Genomic DNA, 23,557 nt, shown 5'->3' on the forward strand with positions numbered 1-23,557 from the left:
GTCGTTCACGGACTTCACTGTTCTAATATCCCTGTAGAAACAATAGTTTATTCTATTCTATTCTATTATCTGTGGGGGTGTCAGTACCTGCACCTGGCTCTCTTGAATGGAACCTTTCTGCATATCCCCAAGGTCTAAATTGCCTTCCTAAGCTTGGACCATTTCCCACCACGCTGGTCCACTGCGGGTTGGTGGGTTCACATATCTAGATGTGCTAAATCTTGATATGCAGGTTTCCTCACGATGTTTTCCTTCACCGTAAGAGCGATGGTATACATTGTACTTAAATTCAGAAAAGAACTCATTGGTACATGTCAGCGCCGGGATTCGAACCCACATCTCTGGCGTGAGAAGCGGGCGCTTACCCGACTGAGCTACCACCGCTCTCTAGATAAACTCTCTCATAGTTTAAAACTTAACCTTTTGTTCAGTCGAGTATCATTTTACACAGGAATCACAACATCATAATTTACCTACAAGTTTACTTTGAGTGGGTTCTTCGCAGTAGCAATCTTTAATTATAGTTATGCATATTTTGTAGGTAGGTAAGAAATACTGATAGGCTAATTTGTTAATATTTTATTGTGCTATTAATTGATTGAAAGCGTTAATATCCTCTTCTCCCAATCTAACAAGGGTTGGCTGGAAGAAATTGCTTTTTGGCAATAAGCCCGCCTTTGTACATTGTTATTTTTCTTTTAATATTCTTCACCTTTTATTAATTGTAACTTTATAATGTACAATAAAGTGTTTATAAATAAATAAATAAATAATTTTACAGTTGACTTTAGTGTTATTTCGTTTTCGTTTTACAGATTTCGAAAACTCAATGTCAATATTTTTTTGTAACAAAATCACGATATTTGGTGCTAAAACAGACGCATAGACTCCAAAAGTGCCTACGTATATAACAAACACCTTGCTACTTCAATAAATTCAATATCAATGAAAAAGTTCCAGAGACAAAAGCACTAAACTACTTACCTACTTTTAAATGGAAAAGGCCAGCTTACGAAGCTGTCTGCTACATTGAAGTACCAAAAAAAATTATAATATTTGGTTCAAATTTCAAATTAAATGTTTTAAAAAAAATGGGACCTTCATTAGCTCGTGTGTGTATTACAACTTATAATAACCCTTAGTTTTTAACCGACCTTGAAAAAAGGAGCTTTTCAATTCGTCTCATATTAAACTCAAAACACATGCACAACTTAAGTATGTATTGTACATAATATTAGTTATATGTAACGTTTTTGTATTTCCAATTTAGTAAAAAAAACTTATTTTGTGAGGCGGGATAATAAAGCATACCCTTACGCAGGGACACCCATTACAAATGGGCGGATTTCCCTGATATAAGGTTGTTCCATTGTGAAAGATACGTGGGCCGGGCGCACATGCTTTAGCTTAGGTACCTATATACAGTTATACAGGGTGTTCGGCACATGGACCGACAAAAATAACTTTTGGGTTTTTGACATAAGACTTAAAGAAGAAAATAATTTGCAGGACCTCCTCTATTACCGAAAAAAAATTGGTCCATGTGCCGAACAGCTTGTATACAGGGTGCGGTTTTATCAGTGGGCGTTAATTCTTGACCTTTATTTATTAACTTATTTAAAAAAAATCACGACGACCGAATGGCGTAGTGGTTAGTGACCCTGACTACTGAGCCGATGGTCCCGGGTTCGATTCCCGGCTGGGGCAGATATTTGTTTAAACACAGATATTTGTTCTCAGGTCTTGGATGTGCCCGTAAAATGGCAATAGGCCCGCCCCCTATTACATTGGGACTAACATAACACTCTGGCGAAAAGTGGGTGCAGCAATGTACCTCTGCCTACCCCGCAAGGGAGTACATTAGTACAAGGCGTGAGTGCGTGTTTTTTTTTTTTTTTTTTATTTCAAAATCAACATGAAAATTTCGAAGACGAATGGTGGATAAAGCTTAAATAAGTCACTAATGAGCAAATAAACAAAATTAAAATTCCCTTTTCCTTCAATTTTAAAGAGTAAAAATATACTTTTCAGTCCAAAATATACTTTATTTTTTTCTCTTCTAATTAATATTTTAAAGAATTTAATCAATAAACAAAAAATAGATTTTAGAATCAAACATTTGCCAATCAATCTTCAGGAGTAAGGTTGTAACTCGTAATTGAAAATTAAAGAAAAACCAAAAAGCCTAAGCAGGTACGTTTTTCGATCAATTTTCAATTCGACCAATTAGCCACAGGCACCGTGCAACGATATTTAATACGAACTAGATGGAGTGTCAGTGCAAAATAAACGCCTCGACAAATAACACCCCACTTCTACCGTGAGCCTCTATTTCCAATTAGTTAGTTGGTTAGAAGATTTGTGACTGTATTGGGACAATAGTTGTCATAAGGTTGAACCTAAAACAGTTGAAAGTAAACAAAATCTTATTTTGTTTTTGTAATGTGAAGCTCCATCTTGTGCATAGGTATATTGTTAATCTAAGGCACCGTGCGTCTGGGAGTGACGTGAGTGAAAGAGGTTTACGGGTGAGCGGTACTTATTTGGGTCCTTGTTAAAAAAAACTAGGGTTTTATGTCGATTCAAGAAATTGACTTCGGAGGGGAAGAATGAATATTTTTTGCCGATTTAAATTCGATTCATTGTATGGGATGGCAATTTTTTTTAAGTCTATAGTCTATTTTGGACGATATGTATGGAGGTGTTCAAAACATCTGGCAGTCGTGTTGCCCACATACCCGTCAAATCTCTCAGCACGCACTAGGCCAGCGTGGTGGACTATGCCTAAAACCCTTCCTTCATTGGAAGGAGACCCGTGCCCCAGCAGTGGGGACGTGATAGGTTGTGATGAAATAGGTGTTTTATAAATTTATTTCAGTACAATTTTGACCTACAAAATCTCTAACGGTTCTCTTTAAAATTTTCGTCATATCCTAATTTGATAAACTTACGTGTATATATGTATATATTTATTTACCTATTACATAAATGTTATTATGATAACGAAAGGTGCGGAGTTAAATATTATATTGTTGGTTATGCCTAGAATATAGTAAGTAATAACACAGGATGTTGCTTATTAATTCTTTCGGATTACATTTATTTATACACACCTGGGTCTATGATTAATATCCTTTACAATAAATTATGTATGATAGGTTATGTTATATTATGTTCGTTTTAGGCATATTAACAATAGATTCCCCAAGTGTATATACTGCGCGTGTCAAAAGGTTGATCGTATATTCAACTTTTGGTTCTTAGTAATTTAGGCGAATTTTGAGAAATAAAGTTTTTCGGGGGTAAGAGACGATTGCTCTTTTCTTCATAAAATATCCAATAACTGCCACTGAGACACAGGTATTTTTTAACAAAATATATAAGGTTTGGCTGCTGATTCGAGTTGGTTGATCACCAGTTGTACGGATCTGCCGTAAGATTAAAGGACACTCTTTAAATAAAACTTCAACTTATTGAATTATACTGGATCACCTGCCGAATATTCGGTGGCCGAATATTCGGTGGCCGAATATTCGGTATTCGGCTAAGAGCGCTGGCCGAATATTCGGTATTCTGTATTCGGCCAAATCACTATTCGTGGCATCACTAGATTTAGTTCCGTCCAGCTGTCATTATCAGTGTAAAAAATAATAATTCCTATACAAATCTCTATTCCCGTGCATTTGTGGCATCTAGTCATATAATAATGACTGCGGTTTTAGTTATGTAAGTATAATCATGGAAATATAAGTACTACAATGACCGACTCATTTGTCAAGATTTTTGGATGTGCATGTAAACAAATGACAAAATCGTGAACTAGATAGAATAATTATATATTTTTTCAACGTAAAATTTTATGAAATTTACGTAATAGGTTGCTGAAAAAAATAGCATGCGTGAATGGACTCTAAGGGGTGTTATAGCTTTAAGGAAACTTAAAACTTAGCACCACGTCGTAACCAGCCAGCTACCGCCTAAATATCAATAATACACAAACATCCAATAAGCACGCTAATACCCTGCACTAGTTTGTGACAAATCGTAGTAGACAGGAGTGAATCGAGGCACCAATGCTTAGCGAATTGCAACTTTAAGTCTTGTTAAAGCGATATTAGTGCTGTGGGACTGTAGTAACAAGTTGACGGCCGTCCCTGTTGCGATTAAACTGTCACAAACTTTGTTATACGATGGTCGTAGACTTGTTGTTGTGTTTGTGCAGATTGTCTAGTTTGCAAATAAAGGTGGCAAATTTGTGACGTTCAAGATACGGTTGAGATTCTACAGAATGTTGCAAAAATGGTATTTATACTTAGTTTGCCGAAAGAGGTTTTCGCGTTGTGAACATTTTGTAAATTATAGTATAGAGAAGTCTATTTTTACACTAAAAAATCATGTTTGTGACTAACAAAGTTTCCATGCAGAATCCATTTTTGTTTTGCGTCATTGAACCATAATATAATTAAACCTAATGATGCAAAATAGTTGTTCAAAATGACCCTCTTGTCACTTCATTCTGTATAGTCAAAGACAGGGCCGGATTTAGAGGTCGACAGGCCCCGGGGCAACAAAGAAGTGGAGGCCCTCTAGCCCCAAATAACTTTCGGTTAATCACTTAAAAAAGTTTTTTTTTTCAGTATTTTTTTAAATGTTGTAGTGCCAAGTGTAGATGATTTTATAATTTAACAAACATAAAATATAATAGGAAACGAGAATTATCTGAAATTAAATTTTAGGGTTAATGAACGGAATCTTCAGAGCTTTGGAAATCCAGTTCCCGGAGTAGAATAGGTACTTTCAATACTCAGGAGAGAAAGCTTTGATTGAAGATTTTGTCCTATCGTGGTTCGAAGCCTCTTTTTTATAATTTGAATTTTTATAAATAAGCGATCTCTTGTGCAATTTGATATACTTAATCAAAACTAAATACATTCTCAATGCAATTTCAAAGTCTGCGAATGTAGCTCTGAAATTTTGATCTTCTAGAATTTGGTAGTAAAATAGTACCGAAGAATCGTCTTTTCCATAGTCCTTTTTGTATGAGTCGATCAAATATACAAATTGAACCAACCCATTAACAAGATTAGGTTCTAAAACATCCTGATAAACTCTCACCAATGCATCTGCTACACCATGCGGATTTTCAGCATCCATCTTGTTGATGCTTTTGAAGGTTACAAGAAAAATAAAGAAACCTCACACTAGCAATGTAAAACAGCGAAATAAGATTTCTAAAAGCGACAACAGCGTTTTTTTGTCTAGTGTTTACTAGTTCCAGGCCTCCACAAAAGAGGGGCCCCCACAATAGACTTCGAAAAAAAAAACATAGTTAGTCCTTTTTTTTTCGAAGTCTCTATTGTGGGGGCCCCTCTTTTGTGGAGGCCCCGGAGCAGTTGCCCCGGTTTCCCACCCCTAAATCCGGCCCTGGTCAAAGAATAACTAGTAACGTATAGCTAAAAAATGCTTAATTTTAAGATAAGTTCCGTACAGTATGTAAAGATAAAATTGGTAAAATAATAACACGTAATGCGGGGGATAGTAAAACGAAATTCGCGGCAAAAACCTATAATAAGAAGATAATAAGGGCTTAAACATTCGTCTAAAGGCGAAACAATGTGAACGCGTCCGTAGGTCCCGCAAAACTTGGCAAACTACTAGCGAGTTTAAATGCGCATAGTTGACAAGTCTTCGCCTTAGCCCGCTCATTGTTATGGTGCGACCACACTGGAGCGAAGCATTGCGGTCTTTTTAAATATAGAGGGTGTCTTTGTTGCACGACAACTTGCGTGGGGGGGATGGCCTAGGTCAAGGTTTATCTAAGCATGAAGCATGAAGGGCAAAAATCTTCTCACACGGTTTTGTCGGAATCCTTACTTTACACCCTGTATAAATAATTATCATCACCAGCCTGTAATGATAAACTGCTGGACATAGGCATATCCCAAGGAGCGCCACACACTCTGTCTGTCCTTGGCCTTCCTCATCCAGCCGCTACCGGCTATTGGTCTAAGGTCATCGGTCCAACAAGGGCGTCCCACATTAATGGCGTTTTATCCACTTCCCGGTCATCCTGGTCTGGATAGTTAAAATCGGATGGTGTTCCACAATTCATATGTATATATTTTTTCAGTAAACATTTTTATATCGACTTCATAAAAACAAATTTTATAAGTACCTAATTGTATTTAAAATAGCAGTTGAAGTTTTCAAGGTTGCTGCTCAAGTTCGTATCATTCTGTGCGCACCGCAAGCGTTCGTCGTGAAGGCGTAGCCTTTTGGTTTTAATTAAAATATGGTCGGGAACTTCAAAGCGTTGTTTGATATCCGATTCTCTCGGCCCGATACGACTTATGTTTCCTGTTTGAGTATTAAATATAACTGGAACACTTTCTTTCCTTTTTCATACGGTTTTGTTACGTTGGATAAAGACTTTATATTTTAAACGTTTGCTATGTTTTCGATAAATTGTTCTGTTTTACTGCTTCTTATGTTGGTCGTTTTCACATTGAACGAACAGTTACTACACGCTATCCGTAAGATATCGTCCGATATACAGGGTGAAATTTTGTAATGACACCTGAAAGGAAAGCACATTGCTCGATGTGTAGAAGTTTCATTGCTCGATCGGTAATGAAAAACCTAAACTAAGCCCTCTGAAAGCTTTTAGAAACACACAATTAGCGATAATGTTGTATTAAATTTACAGGTATTATTTTTCTATTTTTCTAGCTTTTTATTGGCACTCGATGCGCCGGGTACCACAGGGAGGTTGTTGGCACACATCCAGGCGGAATCAATGCGCCAAAAAAATACTTAGGATGCAAAAGTTCCTAGCACTATATTTTAGGGCAAAAAAGCCAGTGGAATGGTGTATAAAGTGGCGTTTTTACCAGTTATAGGTACGGATATACATGTGGGGATAAATAAAAAGTAGTATTTTAATGATGTATCACGTCGTTTTATTTATACCAAACTTAATCGTCTTTACGTCTTTTCACACTCTGCTTTCACTCTATGCTCTTCTGTTATTCGTCGTCATGGATACTTCACCTTGCGTTCTGTTCCACTCCCACACTCGGCCATCCTGACATTAAGGCTGCCCTCAGCCTTATTAATTACAATATATTAACAACTTAACTAATAATACTAATAAGAACAAACAATAAGAAAAAACAAATACGGCATTACATTTTAAAACACACACATTCGTCATCATTCATTCATCATCACTTTTATCTTTCTTTCCCCCAGTATCACTTCCTTTCTTTTCTTCTTTCTTGTCTTCTTTTGTTTCATCTTCTTTTCCTTCTTTCTTTTCATCTTTTTTATCTCGTGTATCTCTTCTCTTCTTATCTTTCTACTCTCATGTGTAACTCGCCTTCTAATCCTTCTTAGCCCCGGTCCCACTTTTATCATCATCCTTGTCCTAGTCTTTTCCCTTGTCACCGGGATATCATCCTTCAGCACAATCTTCATCTGTATGGGAGCCTCCTTGACCTGTAGGGGCTGGTAGTTCTCTACCATCTCCGTCAGCTGCTCCTTGTACTGGATATCACCAATGTAATCTACAACCACAGAATCACACGTATAACACCCTACTTGTTTCATCCATTCGTCATCTTTCATACGTAAACTCACGCGTCCGTCTTCCATAATCAATACCACTCTTCTCAAAAAATCTTGACCAATTATCACATCGTAAGGCAAACAACTTCTATTCACAACATGAAACAATACGTTATTATAATGTTCTTTATGTATCTTCACACTTAAAGTGACTTTCCCTAGGGGCTTCACTTCCAATTGTCCGAGTCCCACCAAAGCACTCACATGTCCCTCGTCAAACTTAGGAGATCCTATCAGTTTGTAGTATTCGTCGGTCAACAAGTTAACTTCACTGCCCGTATCTATTAAAGCAGTAATTTTGCAGTCTGAAATTTCAATAGTCTTCATCGGCTTTCGTCTTTCCGTCTGTTTGTTTACATTTTCATTCGCATCTGTCATCTTGACGTTGACGTCCATACAGTTTGAACTGTCACTGGCTGTCACGTTCTCACGTCGTAGGTCGCTCCGACTCGCTGCTGAATTTTCGTTGTTTGACTCCGTAGGCATGGTGAACATTGAACGCCTCGGCCCACGCTGAGGTTGCTGCAGACCAGGTCGTCCTCGTCCAAACGCGTCGTTGTTCCGCCAGTTGCCGCTTCCGCCTGGCTGTTGACACTGCGTAGCAATATGTCCAAAGTCGTTGCAGCGGAAACATTTAATACCTCTCTGTCTGTACGGGCAATCTGCTGACATGTGTTGACTCTCTCCACAGTTGTAGCACAGTCGCACGGCCGTCGTCCTGTTGCCTGGCGCGAGTGCAGCTGCTGCGGGGCCTGCGGGTGTAGTTGCAGTAGGTAGACGATTGAAGATCGGTGCCCGTCTTCCGCTCGACTTCTGCCTGATGGCCTCGTACACTTTCAACTTATCTTTCAGATCCCCATAGGTCGTCACGCCGTACAGCATCACCTTATGTAACTCGTCGTCTAGTATTCCGTCCACGATGTATTTAATAGCGACGTAGTCGGGCATCTTGCCTCGCTTGCCGAGCTCTTTCATTAACAGCATGTAGTCTAGGCACGTCTCATTTGCTTTCTTCTTCCGGCTGCTCATTAACTCATGGATCGTCTTGGAATCTACGGTGTCTGGGAACTCCTTGGTGACCGCCGTCTTCAGAGCCTCCCACGTCTTGAAGGGTTTCTCTGAACGCAGCCAGAGTGCCGCCGTACCGGTCAGTGACCTGCGCCCCACGATCAGCCGCTGCAGCTCCGTCCACCCGAAGATCTCGGCGTTGTCATCGACCTCCTGCGCCCACCGTGCTGCGGAATCGGTCTGGTCGCACCCACTGAACTTAGCTACCAGCTCCTCCGTGTACGTGAGCGGTCCTGATGTTCCGACTGCCTCCCCGTCATCTCCCGTCGTCGTCCGTGGCATCTTCTTGTCGTCGTCGTTACGTCTTAAAATGGTATATGTTCAGACCTGAAGGCGTTGTGATGCGAAGAAAAATTTTCTTGTAAAATTTGCAACTGTCAGTCTTGTTCTTTTTATAAAAATCCGTCTTCATCCGCCGTAATCTCCGAGATTTTTTTAATTTTATTTATCCCGGACGAGCCCCCAATTTGTGGGGATAAATAAAAAGTAGTATTTTAATGATGTATCACGTCGTTTTATTTATACCAAACTTAATCGTCTTTACGTCTTTTCACACTCTGCTTTCACTCTATGCTCTTCTGTTATTCGTCGTCATGGATACTTCACCTTGCGTTCTGTTCCACTCCCACATACAGGGTATTGCAAAAAGGGTATACTAAGCCGAAACCTACATGTGCAGCATGGTATATCTTTACCCAAAACTGAAATCAGAATCTCATATATACCCTTTTTGCAACACCCTGTATAATAAACAATAATTAAAATACTTACACACTTAACCCATTACTATAAAACATAAATATAGGTAGAACGGGTTATATATTTTATATATACAGATCAGTAGTCTAAAGCCCGGTTTAAACTAGAACTGTATTTGTTTTATAATAAGGGTGAGTGGGTGTGATGAATGATGATCTTATTTGTATTTATTCAGAAACGTGTCCCGAATTTCATATTGTATTGTAGTTATATAAGAAATTGATATTTACCAAAACACAGCAAAAGCGAGTTTTATTATACAAATCCTTCAAAAATCGTTTTGGCGTAACATAGAGTAGTGGTCATAAATAATAATATTTAAGGGGATCGGCTAGTGGTGCGGAAACATCGATAGTTTAGTTATCGATGGTTCTATCCCAACGATATTTTTAATACGAACTATATGGAGTATGCGACATAGCTGTCAAAATATGCAAGCTGAAGTGGCAGTGGGCTGGTCATATCTGCCGAAGAACCGATAACCGTTGGGGTAGACGAGTTCTCGAGTGGAGACCACGAACAGGAAAACGCAGCGTGGGACGCCCTCCTGCCCGCTGGACTGACGACCTTAGGCGGGTGGCGGGTAGTGGTTGGATGAGGAAGGCCGAGGACCGAGTGTTTGGGAGAGGCCTATGTCCATCAGTGGATGATTATTGGCTGATGATGATGATGATGATGATATGGAGTGTCAGTGCAAAAAAACGTCTTGACAAAATAACATGCCACTTCTACCTCTGATCTCTAATTTGGTAAGTATTAGATCAGTTAGGACATTTGTGATTGTATTCATTGGTACAATTTAGTTGTCATTAGGTGGAACTTAAAATTGTTTGACAGTAAACAAAATGCGGGCAGTTTTTGCTTTGTTTTTGTATGTGACATACATATCATATTTATATGATGGGTCACATACAAAATATTTATAATATGATTGTTCGCACATTCTTAATCTAAGATTGATACTGTCACGATTCCTTCAAATATCGATAGTCAATCGATAGTAGACGATCGACCGGCAACACTGATAGTCCACTGTTGAATATTTCATATCGAATACCTAATGCTAGCCCACCGTTCCAAGGGGCTAAGATGTTTAAACATCAAAGTGGATTGAATAATCGTTGCAGCTTGCGGATGGAACCATGTCTGGTTAAATTTATATTCTTTAGATTTTCAGGTTTTGAATTAAGTTATTAAAATAGGGTGGGTGCAGCAATGCATCTCTGCCTACCCCGCAAGGGAGTACATTAGTACAAGGTGTGAGTGTGTGTTTGTGTGTTAAAATAGATATGGAACATATAAATAATCCATTCGACTTTCTCAATCATCACAATTAGTACCTACTAGCATACAATAGAAATAACCTAACCTAAAACCTAAACCTAGTAACTAACCCTAAAATTCACATCACAACCTATTACACCCCCAATGCTGGGGCACGGGTCTTCATCCAGGGTAGGGTTCTAAGGCCTAGTCCTCCACGCGGGCCTAGTGCGGATTGGTGAACCCCAACACAAGCAAGCTTGTGCTGAGAGAGTGGTCTGGTAAGTGGGCAACCCGACTGTCAGATGTTTTCAAGCTGCCCGAAGGCCTCTGACTAGGCCTAACGACTGCTGCCGAAGCAGCAATCGGGACCCACGGCTTAACGTGCCGTCTGAAAAAACGGAAACGCCGAGAAAAGAACTTGAAATCGGTCATAATGCCATGTGTTGCTTAACTTCAATGACCATCAGTTACGATCACCGAAGCAAGCTCGACTACGGCCGCTTCCACTCATTACTTATTAATGATGGCCTAGTTAATGTTTTCACCGAGAAATTATAATTTAAATGGGTATGACCTCTGTCTTTGTAACTTCATTGTGTATTCCTGTCACAGGTGTGAAGGATGAGGGGTCTTTGATCAAAGGTCACGGGAACTTGTGCTAAACTAGGGAAAACCATTTTAGTTTTCCAACTGACTACCAAATTGATCATCATCACAGATTTACCTTTCCTCAATAATCAAGTAGAAAGGTGAACACAACAACAACAATCTTGTTCGTATATTGGTAGCTATTCTGAAAGCAGAAATTCTAATTTTAACGCTGCCAAACTATAAAGCTTGTTAGCAAAAAAATACATTTACATTAAAGAGTCGAATTTTAATTAAAAAAGTAAAGGTTTTGACAGCTCTAAAATTAGAATTTGTGTCTTCAGAATCTAAGATAAAAATAAAATTATACTAGTCTCGTAATTATACACCGTGACTGGCGGTCATGATGCCCACATTGCTCACTACCGACGTCTTAACTCTATATCCGAATAAAATTAAAATTATTTATTTGGTGTCCAGGACCATAAACCTAAACAGCACAAAAAATATGTGTGGAACAAGTATGTTAAAGGGAGGGAAACATAGGACTAAAACTAGTACAAGATAAAGAAATCATGTGGATACAGAAATGCGCAACTGTGGCCGAACCTAGTTGCATTATGAAAATGCAAAAGTTTGGGTAAACAACTTACATACAAATGCACTGCATACAGTGGCAACTATCATGAAAAACGTTTTGGTTCTCAGGACTTTGGATACCGTTCGTTCTCGTGACGAACGCATTGGACACTTGTGATAAAACTGTAGCCAGATTCTCATGTCACAAACGCCGTTGTGCGACCATCATGGCACCGTAAAACTGGATTTATTTCCACGAAGGTCACAGAAATGTTTTTAAAACGCGTCGCCACGCCATTTTATAGCAAACAAATATATATTGTCCAGTTCTCGATATCGAAAATTTATCAAAGATAAAAATGCGTATTGTATTAAATGCTTTGACTTCCGAACATGAACTACTGAATGCATTAATTTTTTTTAAACGTTTTTTTGAGGATCATTGGAAACGCCGCGTATGTTTAAGGTCTAAATGGAGAATTAACTGCAAAATATGTTAATTAGGAGAATAGACACTCTGAAGTCGTGATCTGTAAATAGTCTTACAGCAATATTCATAGCTTAGTACTTCTATGTATATCTACGTTAAACACCAAAGACCGAGTTTAAGGTCTTATGCTAATGCGGACACATAATTAATAGCTGGAACAAGCAAATGTTTATATTCCCACTTAGTCTCAAGTATTCCTACAAAGCAGTTCTTTGTAGTTGTCATTTCAGCGTTGTAACTATTGTAACTATAAGTTTATTGTGCTGACTGCTATGCCGAAAGTCCCGGGTTCGATTCCAGGCCGGGGCAGATATTTGTTTAAAGATAGATATTTGTACTCGGGTCTTGGGTGTCAATATGTTTGTACTCGTATCTATCTATGTATCTGTGTAGATATATCAGCTGTATACAGGCTTTGCCCAGCTTGGGGACGGGTGGTTGTGTGTGAGATGTCCCCACATATTACTTATTATACTATAAAAAACAGAAATGTCTCAAGTAAGCAGCTTGTAACTAAGTACAATGTACTGATCTATAGTTCCGTGGATGTGTTGTGATGGGGTACACTACAGAATTCCGAATTACTTTTTTACGAATATGAAAATAACGATTTTCATAATTACGAATTTCATAGTTCCGAATAATTCACAATCCCGAATTTTTAGTTTCCGAATAGCGAAAATCACGAATAGTATAATTAACGAAATTTCAAACAACAGATTTATTAAAATAACGAAAGTCAATTTTCCGAATATTATTATTTCGATGTTTCCAAAGTACGATTTTTTATTATATCGAATTGTTAAAATTACGAATTCCGAAGTTTTAGTATTCCGAAAATACAAATTCCGCAATGTTTCTTAGTGAATAGTCAGTGTTTATTAACAGCATAATCCGTATACAAACAAAAATAAATAAGCTATATTATATGAAACGCTCCGCTCCGCTTCGCTGCGCTCCGCTTTGTTTTTCGATATCTATGTGCACCTAACACGCTCCTCCTCGCTTTGCTCGTCGTCGCACCTATCTTTAGGTTTAGGTCCTAAGCTTTTTAAGATGAAACACCGTAAAAATCCGAGCAATTGTATTGCTTTGTTCTGGAACTTAACAACAAGTACTAAAAATAGTTTACTATTTAACAAAACTTGCCAAACTTTGTTTACTCTATATTTGAAACGCTCCGCTCCGCTTCGTTGCGCTCCGCTTTGTTTTTCGATATCTATGTGCACCTAACACGCTCTTCCTCGCTTTGCTCGTCGTCGCACCTATCTTTAGGTTTAGGTTCTAGGGTTTTTAAAAAGCGTATGATTTGCTTTGATTTGTTGTGAAACTTAACAACAAATAGTTTTCTATTTAACAATATGTCTTTTAAGCCGTATGTTAAACGTTCCACTGGGTTCCGCTTTGTTTTTAGACATCTTTGTGCACCTAACACGCTCCTCCTCGCTTTGCTCGTCGTCGCACCAATTTTTTGGTTTAGGTTCTAAAGTTTTAAAGACGTTTATGCGTTTTTGTCAAAATCACGAATTATCATATTTCCGATCGGGATTTTAAATTTTCGTGATTATAATAAATCGGTATTTTATTTTCCGTATATTAAAGTAATCGTATTTTTTAACGTTCGTATATTTAACAATCGTAATAATAAATATTCGTGATTTGAATATTCGAAATTATAATTTTCGTGATTTTTATAATTCGGTATTTAAAAAAATCGGTATTGCAATATTTCGTAAATTACATATTCGGTGTTATCAAATTCGGAAAAAAGTTTTTCGGAATATTTGGGTGTTCCCGTTGTGATGTGTGTGGCAGTGCTGTTTATGTGAGTGTATTTGAGCAGCTGTATACTTTTAGAAGACGGAACTGACCGTACATAATAATAATATTAGAATTACTATGTAGGTATTCTTAGTCATAAGGTATTTTCCATATAAATGAAAGCCTTCATACATCACGACGATGCGGTAAGATATCTGTATCTGAGGCTATATCTTTCAATATCACTCTCTACAAACACAATGGCTATGAAGATTGTCTGTGCAAATGCTCTGTTATCTCACAGTTGTGGAAGCACGACGGAAGGTGATACGTGTGTGTGAAGTGCGAACTGAAATGACGACTGTGTCCTCCGCGAAGTACTTCATGTTCTTATGTTTATCTGTGCTTCTGTTCTCCGTTTACCTCATAAGTACCTCTGAACGCACTTCCAGCGTTGCTCCAGATTTGCTGTATGACTTCAACATGAAATATTTACTGTTTTGGACTCCTAGAAGCGAGCATTCCCCGTTTACTCCCATGCTTGAGGGCGTCCAGGAATTTGTTAAGCACAATTGCGAATACCAAAATTGTTTCCTCACGGCCAACAGATCTTATTTTGAGAGCATAACGAAATTCGATGCTTTACTCTTCCACGGAAAAGAGCTATCAGTAGCGGAGACCACTGAAACTCTGCCTAAGTCAAGATCTCCTAAACAGAAGTACATCTTTGCGACCATAGAGTCTGCGCACAACTACCCCATGTGTGACCCTATCTATGATGGCTTCTTCAACTGGACGTGGACTTATAGACTCGACTCCGACGTGCGATGGGGCTACCTCACTGTGCTGGACATGCAAGGACAAGTCGTGGGGCCAAAATCAGACATGAGCTGGAGACAAATGAATGAAACCATAGATAGTGAAGTAAGAGAACAACTGAAGATGAAAAGCAAGGCTGTAGCTTGGTTGGTGTCTCACTGCCAGACACGAAGCTTCAGAGAACTCTACGCATTAGATCTGAGGGAAAATCTCAGCGCATTGGATTTAGATATGGACATTTATGGAGCATGTGAGGGGTCGCAGTCGTGCCCCAGAAGTCGCGATTGTGATAGGAAACTGAAGAATTATTACTTTTATTTGGCTTTTGAGAATTCGTTTTCTGTTGATTACGTGACGGAAAAAGTGTTGAATGCGATGGACAATTTAGCTGTGCCAATTGTGTTCGGAGACGCTAACTACTCGAGGTATGCAGTTGATTCTTTTATATTTCTTTGTAAACATGACATAATGGAAACATTATTTTAATCTTGTTGAATCTACTATTTAAGATCCGGTGGTTTTATCAGTAAGTAAATATAAGTCAACATAATGACACCAAATAAACATTGTTAGAGAATATATGTGGATGTATTGACACTGTTTTCATTGGGATAGTTGCCCGCCGTTGAATATTTCACGTTGATAAATGGCATTTGGAATAAACCATCAACACAAAATACAATTTTACTAAAAGTATCATTAGAGTGACTCAGGTAAGTAGACACAGTAGTTTCCATACACTTCCATTTATACGTAACTAGCAGTTCCCGCACGCTTCGCTTCGCCCTAAAAAAAATTTCCCGTGGGAATTCCGGGATAATAAGTAGCCTATGTTCTTTCCCAGGGTCTAGACCGTATGTATACCAAATTTCATTCAAATCTGTTTAGTATTTTTGGCGTGAAAGAGTAACAGACAGACAGACAGACACAGTTACTTTCGCATTTATAATATTAGTCAGGATGACCAGTACAAGTGTGATGATGAAGAGTGTGAATTTTGAAAGTTATTGTATTCTTCGTAGTGGCCGTCTCCACAGGCGTGGAAATCGTGACGATACTATTGTCGTGCCGCGCATTTCTATATACTCTCATAGAAGGTGTGTCCATACGGTGATATTATCACCCAGTAGTTGAGAAGGCGCAAAACGTCAGATTCTTGATCGCAGCCATTAGGTATATATAGTTGTGTGGAGATACAACGTGAGAGATTTCCTGAGGAGACGGCCGTTTAGTAAATAAAAAAAAATACAATTTCATATTTTTTTACAGGTTTCTGCCTCCAGGCTCTTACATCAACGCGAGGGAGATGAGCCCAGAGCAACTTGCAGACACCATCAGCAATCTCATCTCAAACTCATCCCAGTACGAAGAGTTCTTTCGTTGGAGAAGGTTCTATCGCATCGTAGAAACGACGTCAAACGTGGACGTGTGCAACCTTTGCGCAATAATGAACGATAAGAGGAAATTCATGAGTGAATCGGTGTACAGGAATTTCAGAGAGTGGTGGAATAACAAAGATCAAAAATGTCCTGATAGGAGAAAGCTTATATGGAAAAATACTTTCACATAGTTTTATTTTCAATGATGTTAATTATTATGTTTATCTTTCAATGATTCTTTTAATGATTTTCTCAAGTGTTAATATGAGTAAGGTATATGTTTTAAACTATTACTAAAAGTAATTGCAAGTTTTATGCTATCGATCCTGTAGCCCCGAAAAAGTTTCGTTTCTTTTTTTGAGGTAACGCCCTTTATTATACTATAATACAGTTATAGTATATAATATAGAGCAGAAGTGAGTGGAAGAGTCGGGAGGGGTCGCCCTAGACGAACGTATGTCGACCAGATTGGCGACATACTGAAAAAGGGCCAATTTAAGAGTACCCGTAACCGACGAGCATGTATGCGCAGATGTATGAATGTGGAAGAAGCGAAAGAGGTGTGTCAGCATCGTGCCCAGTGGAAATCCGTAATCGCTGCCTACCCCTCTGGGATACGGGCGTGAGCATGTATGTATGTATGTATGTAATACAGTTATCTGTATAAGTACATCAGAAACATTAACCCTTGTATAAGGGGTATATAAAACAAAATTTGAAACATTTATAAAGTGTTTGACTGCCAACTGCATTTAGCATAATTAGCATGTGTCTAAGTTTCGATGGTAGGACCCTAACTGTGCTACCACAAAAAACTTTGAACACTGTTTAACAAGTGTTTAAAACGAAATTTGACAGTTTTTGTAGGCGTTTGACAGCTATAAACATCTGTTAAATACTGTCTAAGTTTTTGTGGTAAGGCCCTTAGTATTTAAAATATAAGATAACGTATAGTGCGCGCGTGTGTACCTGGGGGGTCACTCTATACTGACAAAAAACTAAGTTTCGGAGCGCTGCTGCGCGAGCCACGACTCTATCTGGTTGTATTAAACGTGCCAATTACACGACAGCTCTCGTTCGTTCGTTTTTCGTCAGTATAGAGTAACCCTTCTGGCCATTGGTTCTACATTATGTTGTTTTTTGTCGGTTGTTTTTTTATCATTTCAATTCTGCTCGTAGGGGCCGTAACAGGAGATTGGTTTACCCTTTTGCCTTTCAGTAAATGTAATCAATCGACGACTCTTTCAGGGTCCAAACTGAAATTCAGGAAACCGCTCAGGTATAAAACAATAAGGATTGCAAATAAAAACGGTTTTCTTTGACAAAGTTAGATAAATTGAACCTCATTGGACTAGGATTTCCGAACAGGCATTGGTGGAGTGTCGGAATACAGGGTGTTTAATAAAGTTGCTTATTTATGTGATTTTTTATAATAAAGATTCTTCTTCTTCTTCTTCTGGTGCCGTCTCCTATCGAAGGTTGGCAATCATCCTGCTGATTTCCGTCTTGGAGGCCGCCGCACGGAACAATTCTCCAGTGCTCAGCTGGAACCACTGGCGTAGATTTTGCAGCCATGATGTCATTGGCCGCCCAGGCCTCCTCCTGCCTTGTATTTTCCCCTGTGTTATTACTTGAAGGAGTTCGTACTTGGGGTTTCGCATTATGTGGCCGAAGTATTCCAGCTTGCGTCTTTTTATAGTATTCAGTACCTCTGTGCCTTTTTGATTTAATCTTTGAAGGACTGTTACATTCCGAACCTTCTGGACCCACGATATTTTGAGCATTCTCCGGTAAACCCACATCTCGAACGCTTCAAGGCGCTTGGCCATTCTCTCGGTGAGTGTCCAGGCTTCAGCTCCATATAGAAGGACGGAGAATACGTAGCATTTTGCTATACGCGTGCGTAGATTGAGGTTCAGGTTACGGTCACAGAGGACTTTTTCCATTTTTCGGAAGGCGCTACGAGCTTGTTCGATTCGGCATTTAATTTCGAGACTGTGATCTCCTTTGTCGTTGACTATAACACCCAGGTATTTGTATCGGCTCACTCTTTCAAGGTCTGTACCTTCAATGTTAATGGAGGAGTTTGGCTGTGGTCCTCGGCTTACTACCATGTATTTGGTCTTTTTGGCATTGATGTTGATGCCGTATGACACACTTGCTACGGTGACGATATCCACGAGTTTCTGCAAGCTTTGCCTGGTTTCAGCTATTAATATGGTGTCATCGGCATATCTGATATTGTTGATGACATGGCCGTTAACTGAGACACCCTCTGTGACATCTGACAGAGCCGCTGAAAATATGGCTTCGGCGTATATATTGAAGAGCAACGGTGAGAGGATGCAGCCCTGTCGCACACCTCTGAGTATTTCAACGTCAGTCGAAACGCGGTCATCAACTCTCACGTTGGCCTTTTGTTGACAATATAAATTCTTGACTATTTGAAGGTCTTTACTATCAATTCCCACCGACTTCAGGGTTTCAAAAAGTTTCTCATGCCTGACTCGGTCGAAGGCCTTCTCATAATCAATGAAGCAGATGTGTAACTCGCGATTTACATCAAGGCACCGCTGTACAAGCATTTGATATCCAAAAAGAGCATCACGTGTTCCTAGACCTGCTCGAAATCCGAATTGAGTCTTAGATAGTATAGCTTCGCATAATGAAGATTAGGTAATTATTTTTTTAAAGTAACACTTATACATGTACATATTGAGTACTACCTACTTTCATATAATAATAATTTTTCTATTGTCTTTAGGACCTCATAATGCGGGAACCCAGCTGATATATTTTTTAAGTTTCTCTTTCAATCCACGTAACTTTCACCTTTTTACATAAATTCAATGGCAAATGTGTTCCGGGTCAGAGTCGGCTGCTCATTTAAATTGTATCTATTTGGTTTGTTATTTATATGGGTTATTGATATCTAAATTTGGTGCTACAAAGTTTTATTGTTTAGGCTTTAAGAAAAGGTTTTTTTTTATAATTAATAAGTATAGAACAGGGAGAACCGGCGTCTTTTGGTAGCGGCCAAGATCCACCTTGGGTCAACGAGCCATCAAGAGTGAGTGAGTAATAAGTATGTGTGATTGTTAATAAACAAACATATTTTTAACAGTATTCTGCTAATACATACGGCATACTGCACCGGTTAAACTGTTTGTTTTAAGTGTGTATATAGTTTTAAAAGTAAGACCGTAAATATTTATACTTAGTCTCTTCCACCCAATGGTTGCCTGGAAGAGATCGCTGTTAGCGATAAGGCCGCCCCTATTGCGCTGTATCCGCTGTATTATAAATTGTTATTTGTGTCCTGTTAAGGTAGTATTCTATTCTATTGTATTCTTAGTTCTGCACGCCAGCGTTCTTTAATAAAAAGGTATAAGTACATATTGCAATCTTTGTATGTTTGTCTCTGTGTCCTAGCTAGTTTTCTAGGCTGTCGCGTTAACTGATTGCGTCACATTTTACACCTGACTTGCACTGTGCACGGCTAATGGCTTAGACAATGTGTCAGTTATATGTGTGTTAGTTATATTGTGGTCCAATCTACGCAAGAACAGAACTAAAATATAAAAAAATTATAAGATTTTTAGAAAGTAAGTATTAATGATTTATATTTGTAAGTAACATTATTACATCTTGAATTAGTAAAACAAATGTATAGTATAAACTATCTATATGAATTTGCGTAAATAATGATTATTTTGTGTGTCATATAATGTGGAGTGACATTTTTTTATTGCCCGGTAGTGTATTTTTTGCCTCATATACCTACCGCCTATACAGGGTGTTGCAAAAATGGTATAAGTACTAAGCCGAAACCAGCATGTGCAGTATGTTATATCTAAGCCCGAATTTTGAAATTCTGATTTCAGTTTCGGGCTTAGATATAACTACCCTTTTTGCAACATCTGTATATAGAGTCTAGCATTTTAGTAGGATTAAACTGCAGCGCTATCATATCACACAAAAATGTTATTGCTAGAGAGTTGGTCTGCTTCTTATCACTAGATACGACAATTAGTCATGTTTAGATAAATAGTATTAATTCTACTTGAGTAACACACAAACACTTGAAACAGATATTCTACTATAAGCCATTTATACAGGATGTTGCAAAAAGAGTAGTTTTTTTTTGGGGATTTTTGGTATTCTGATTTTAGTTTCGGGCTTAGATATACTATGCTGCACATGTAGGTTTCGGCTTAGTATACCCTTTTTGCAACACCCTGTTTATAAAATAATAACATAATATTATTATTAGCTAGGTTTTTTTGCATGATATTATGTAGGTAAGTACATGTAAATATAGTCACAGCGTGATTCGGGGCATTGTGAGAACCGCATAAGGTAGCAGAGGTGCGATCACAGAATTCGATGCTATTTTCGAAACTACACTATGGAAAAAATCAAATATCACTTTTAGAACTAACAAATTTGCCTTACATTTGACAGTGACAGTTGAAGATACGTAACGTAAACGGAGGTTTCGAATCTTATAATCGCTGCACAGCTCTTGTGACTTGGACCACTATACCGCCACTTCGCAGTAGCTATCTACGTACCTAAGCCTCCCGCCGGTGCGACGGGAGACATCTTGAGCTGTGCACCACTCGCCTCCTAGATTGTTTCAAACTACTACTTTCTAGCAAGCTGGAGTTTGATACAGATACAGATCAATGAACAGGTAGTGTGAAAGTAGCATCAGAATAGTACATCCCCGACCAGATAAAATGAAAAAGTTCCATTCACAAAATGCCGACACCAAACGACCCCAATTTTTTGTAACATTTAATTTAAAATTTTAAAAAAATATTACCGTTTTAGTTGGTATTATCCTGATGCTCTGCTAAATGTACTTCAATGATGCAGAAGGCGTCATTAAACTAGCCTTTTCCGTTAGGATAAATTTGGTAAGTTTCTCAGTGGAGTGGAATCTTTTCATTGCCCGTGAGTGTATTTCGAGGTCAGAGGTGACTCGAAAGCGAGCCATCCACTGTTCATTACCGACTTGTCACATCAACATCGGTCGTCCTTTTGCGATTATGGGCTGTATCCACTATCTCTTCAGTGAGAGGAGAAGGCGTTAGTCATTACTATGTCAAGAAGATGATAGGATGAACGTAATTACATTCATGACTTTCAGAATCTTACAAAATGTAATATACAGGGTGTTGCAAAAAGGGTATACTAAGCCAAACCTACATGTGCAGCATGGAATATCTAAGCCTGAAAATGAAATCAGAATTTCAAAATTCGCGAAAAATATATTTCAATCTCCATAGTAAAAAATCACGTGACCAACAAAGTTTCTATGGGAAATGTTTTTTTTTTTGCGAATTTTACTTGGGAACTCGTACGTCGCACAAGCTGCTAACTTTCAATCATAAGAAAGACAATATTTACACCATTAGCCAGTTCCACAGAGCCATAAAACCAAGAGTGCTTAAAAGACTTTCCCATTATTTAAATATCTTCCATTTTCCTTCTATTATCCGTAGTGTCACTTCAACCACTGCCACGCTAACCACCACTCTATAACATTGCATTACAGGTAGTGTTAGCATGGCAGAACCTAGTTATATATCGTATTTGCAATGTCGATGTTCCCTGCAGGCTGGTTTGTTTAGGTCTGTTTGTACTAAGCGTTTACCTCTGCCCTCCCGTAGAGCAAGGGGCAAAGTACATAGCAGGTTAATTTATACGTGTGGCTTTGGAGGGACACTTAAAGTACCTATTGGTATATCTTGGAAATTCTCAGTAGCTTTATGGGCAAAATGAGAATTAATACTTATCTGTATTTGTTTTTCTAGTAAAGAAATTCAGGATGCCGGATAGCTTATTAAGATAGGATTTCATTAAATTACATAAGTACCTAACCTTTATAAGACTTATTCAGATGAAAATATGTATAAAAAGAAAAATACGATTGACACGTCTGGACTGGAAAAAGCTAAGCTCTTTGGCGCTAAGCTTTGCCTGGTCTGACCACTATGATACGAGTAACAATCTGAAAATGTTACATAAGTATGGGGTATGACGGCGTTTTGGGAGACTTACCAATATGGTTTGTACAAATCTGTTCACCATCTTTCTAAGTATGTCTTTACTTGAGCCTTCTTTGACCTAACCCTTTTTTCACACCCAAATCATGTAAACATCAAGTTTCGCAGCCGTTTCCCAGTCACGATGATTGGTGAAACTTATCCAAGAGTGATTAGCTATAAGCCGGCGCTAGGCGTCTGAATGTCGAGCTATGTGGGTCGCGCGGTATTTTCGGATAACATGCGGAACCCGACACAAGTTCACGCATTCAACGAACTCCGTTTGGGAGATTTAGTGCCCATTTCTCCATAGCCGGTCAGAGCTTGGTTACAGCATAACCATGGAGTAGTGGTTGAATTTTGACATATCTGTCATGAATTTTATATGGAGATAATATGTGTGGACAATATGTGAAAATATGTAGTATATAAATAAATATGTGGGACATCTCACATACGGCCATCCGACCCCAAGCTAGGCAGAACCTGTGTTATGGGTGTCAGACAGCTGATATATCTTCACAAATACATAGATAGATACATAGTAAATATAAATATCAACACCCAAGACCCGAGTACAAATATCTGTCCCAGCCGGGAATCGAACCCGGGACCTTCGGCCCAGTAGTCAGGGTCACTAACCACTACGCCATTTGGTCGTACTATGGAGATGAAGTTTAATTTATAAATCAATCCCTGTCGGTTAGATAACCGACTATGGAGAAATTGGCACTTAGCTGTTTAATGCATACAAAGTGTAGAAGTGAATTTTTGTTAACACTAAAAACGGTAGTTTTACGTTTACTTTATATGTTTAGGTAGTTTTAGCGAAAATTAAATAAACTTCTATTATGTATTTAAGGCACTAGACATTAGGATATAGGGTGTAAAATTGGAATCAGCTTGAAAAACAGATTTATCTTGCAGTTTTGAAAAAAAAACCTTTTTTGATTGAAGACGCTAGATTTTGTGTTCGTCTCAATTGGAAGAACAGTCGTGAGCACAAGTTTCGATACTATTTTCGAATCTACACGAAGGGTCACTTTTACCAAACGCTATACGTATTTAAATCAAATTCTAAATACATTTTGTACCAACTGACAGACGTATGACAGGCTACTAAATACGTTTAGCGTTTGGTGAATTTCCACCTAACATGGAAAAAACAA

At 38.5% G+C, this 23,557-nt stretch overlaps 1 protein-coding gene across 1 annotated transcript; it reads left to right on the forward strand.

Annotated features, from left to right (window-relative positions):
* The first annotated feature begins 14,432 nt into the window (after positions 1 to 14,432).
* Positions 14,433 to 16,712, forward strand: LOC105389719 (alpha-(1,3)-fucosyltransferase C). Its single transcript, XM_011560881.3, has 2 exons — positions 14,433 to 15,381; positions 16,226 to 16,712. The coding sequence occupies exons 1-2, from the start codon at positions 14,492 to 14,494 to the stop codon at positions 16,524 to 16,526; spliced, it is 1,191 nt and encodes a 396-aa protein (XP_011559183.3). The 5' UTR covers positions 14,433 to 14,491; the 3' UTR covers positions 16,527 to 16,712.
* Positions 16,713 to 23,557: the final 6,845 nt, after the last annotated feature.

Source organism: Plutella xylostella, chromosome 20, assembly GCF_932276165.1.
Source record: "Plutella xylostella chromosome 20, ilPluXylo3.1, whole genome shotgun sequence".
NCBI lineage: Eukaryota > Metazoa > Arthropoda > Insecta > Lepidoptera > Plutellidae > Plutella > Plutella xylostella.

Bases quoted from the DNA above. Each gene is read 5' to 3' on its own strand.
- LOC105389719 (XM_011560881.3), top strand. From the start codon at position 14,492: ATGACGACTGTGTCCTCCGCGAAGTACTTCATGTTCTTATGTTTATCT. The intron at 15,382-16,225 runs GTATGCAGTTGA...ATTTTTTTACAG, and splicing joins GGAGACGCTAACTACTCGAG to GTTTCTGCCTCCAGGCTCTT.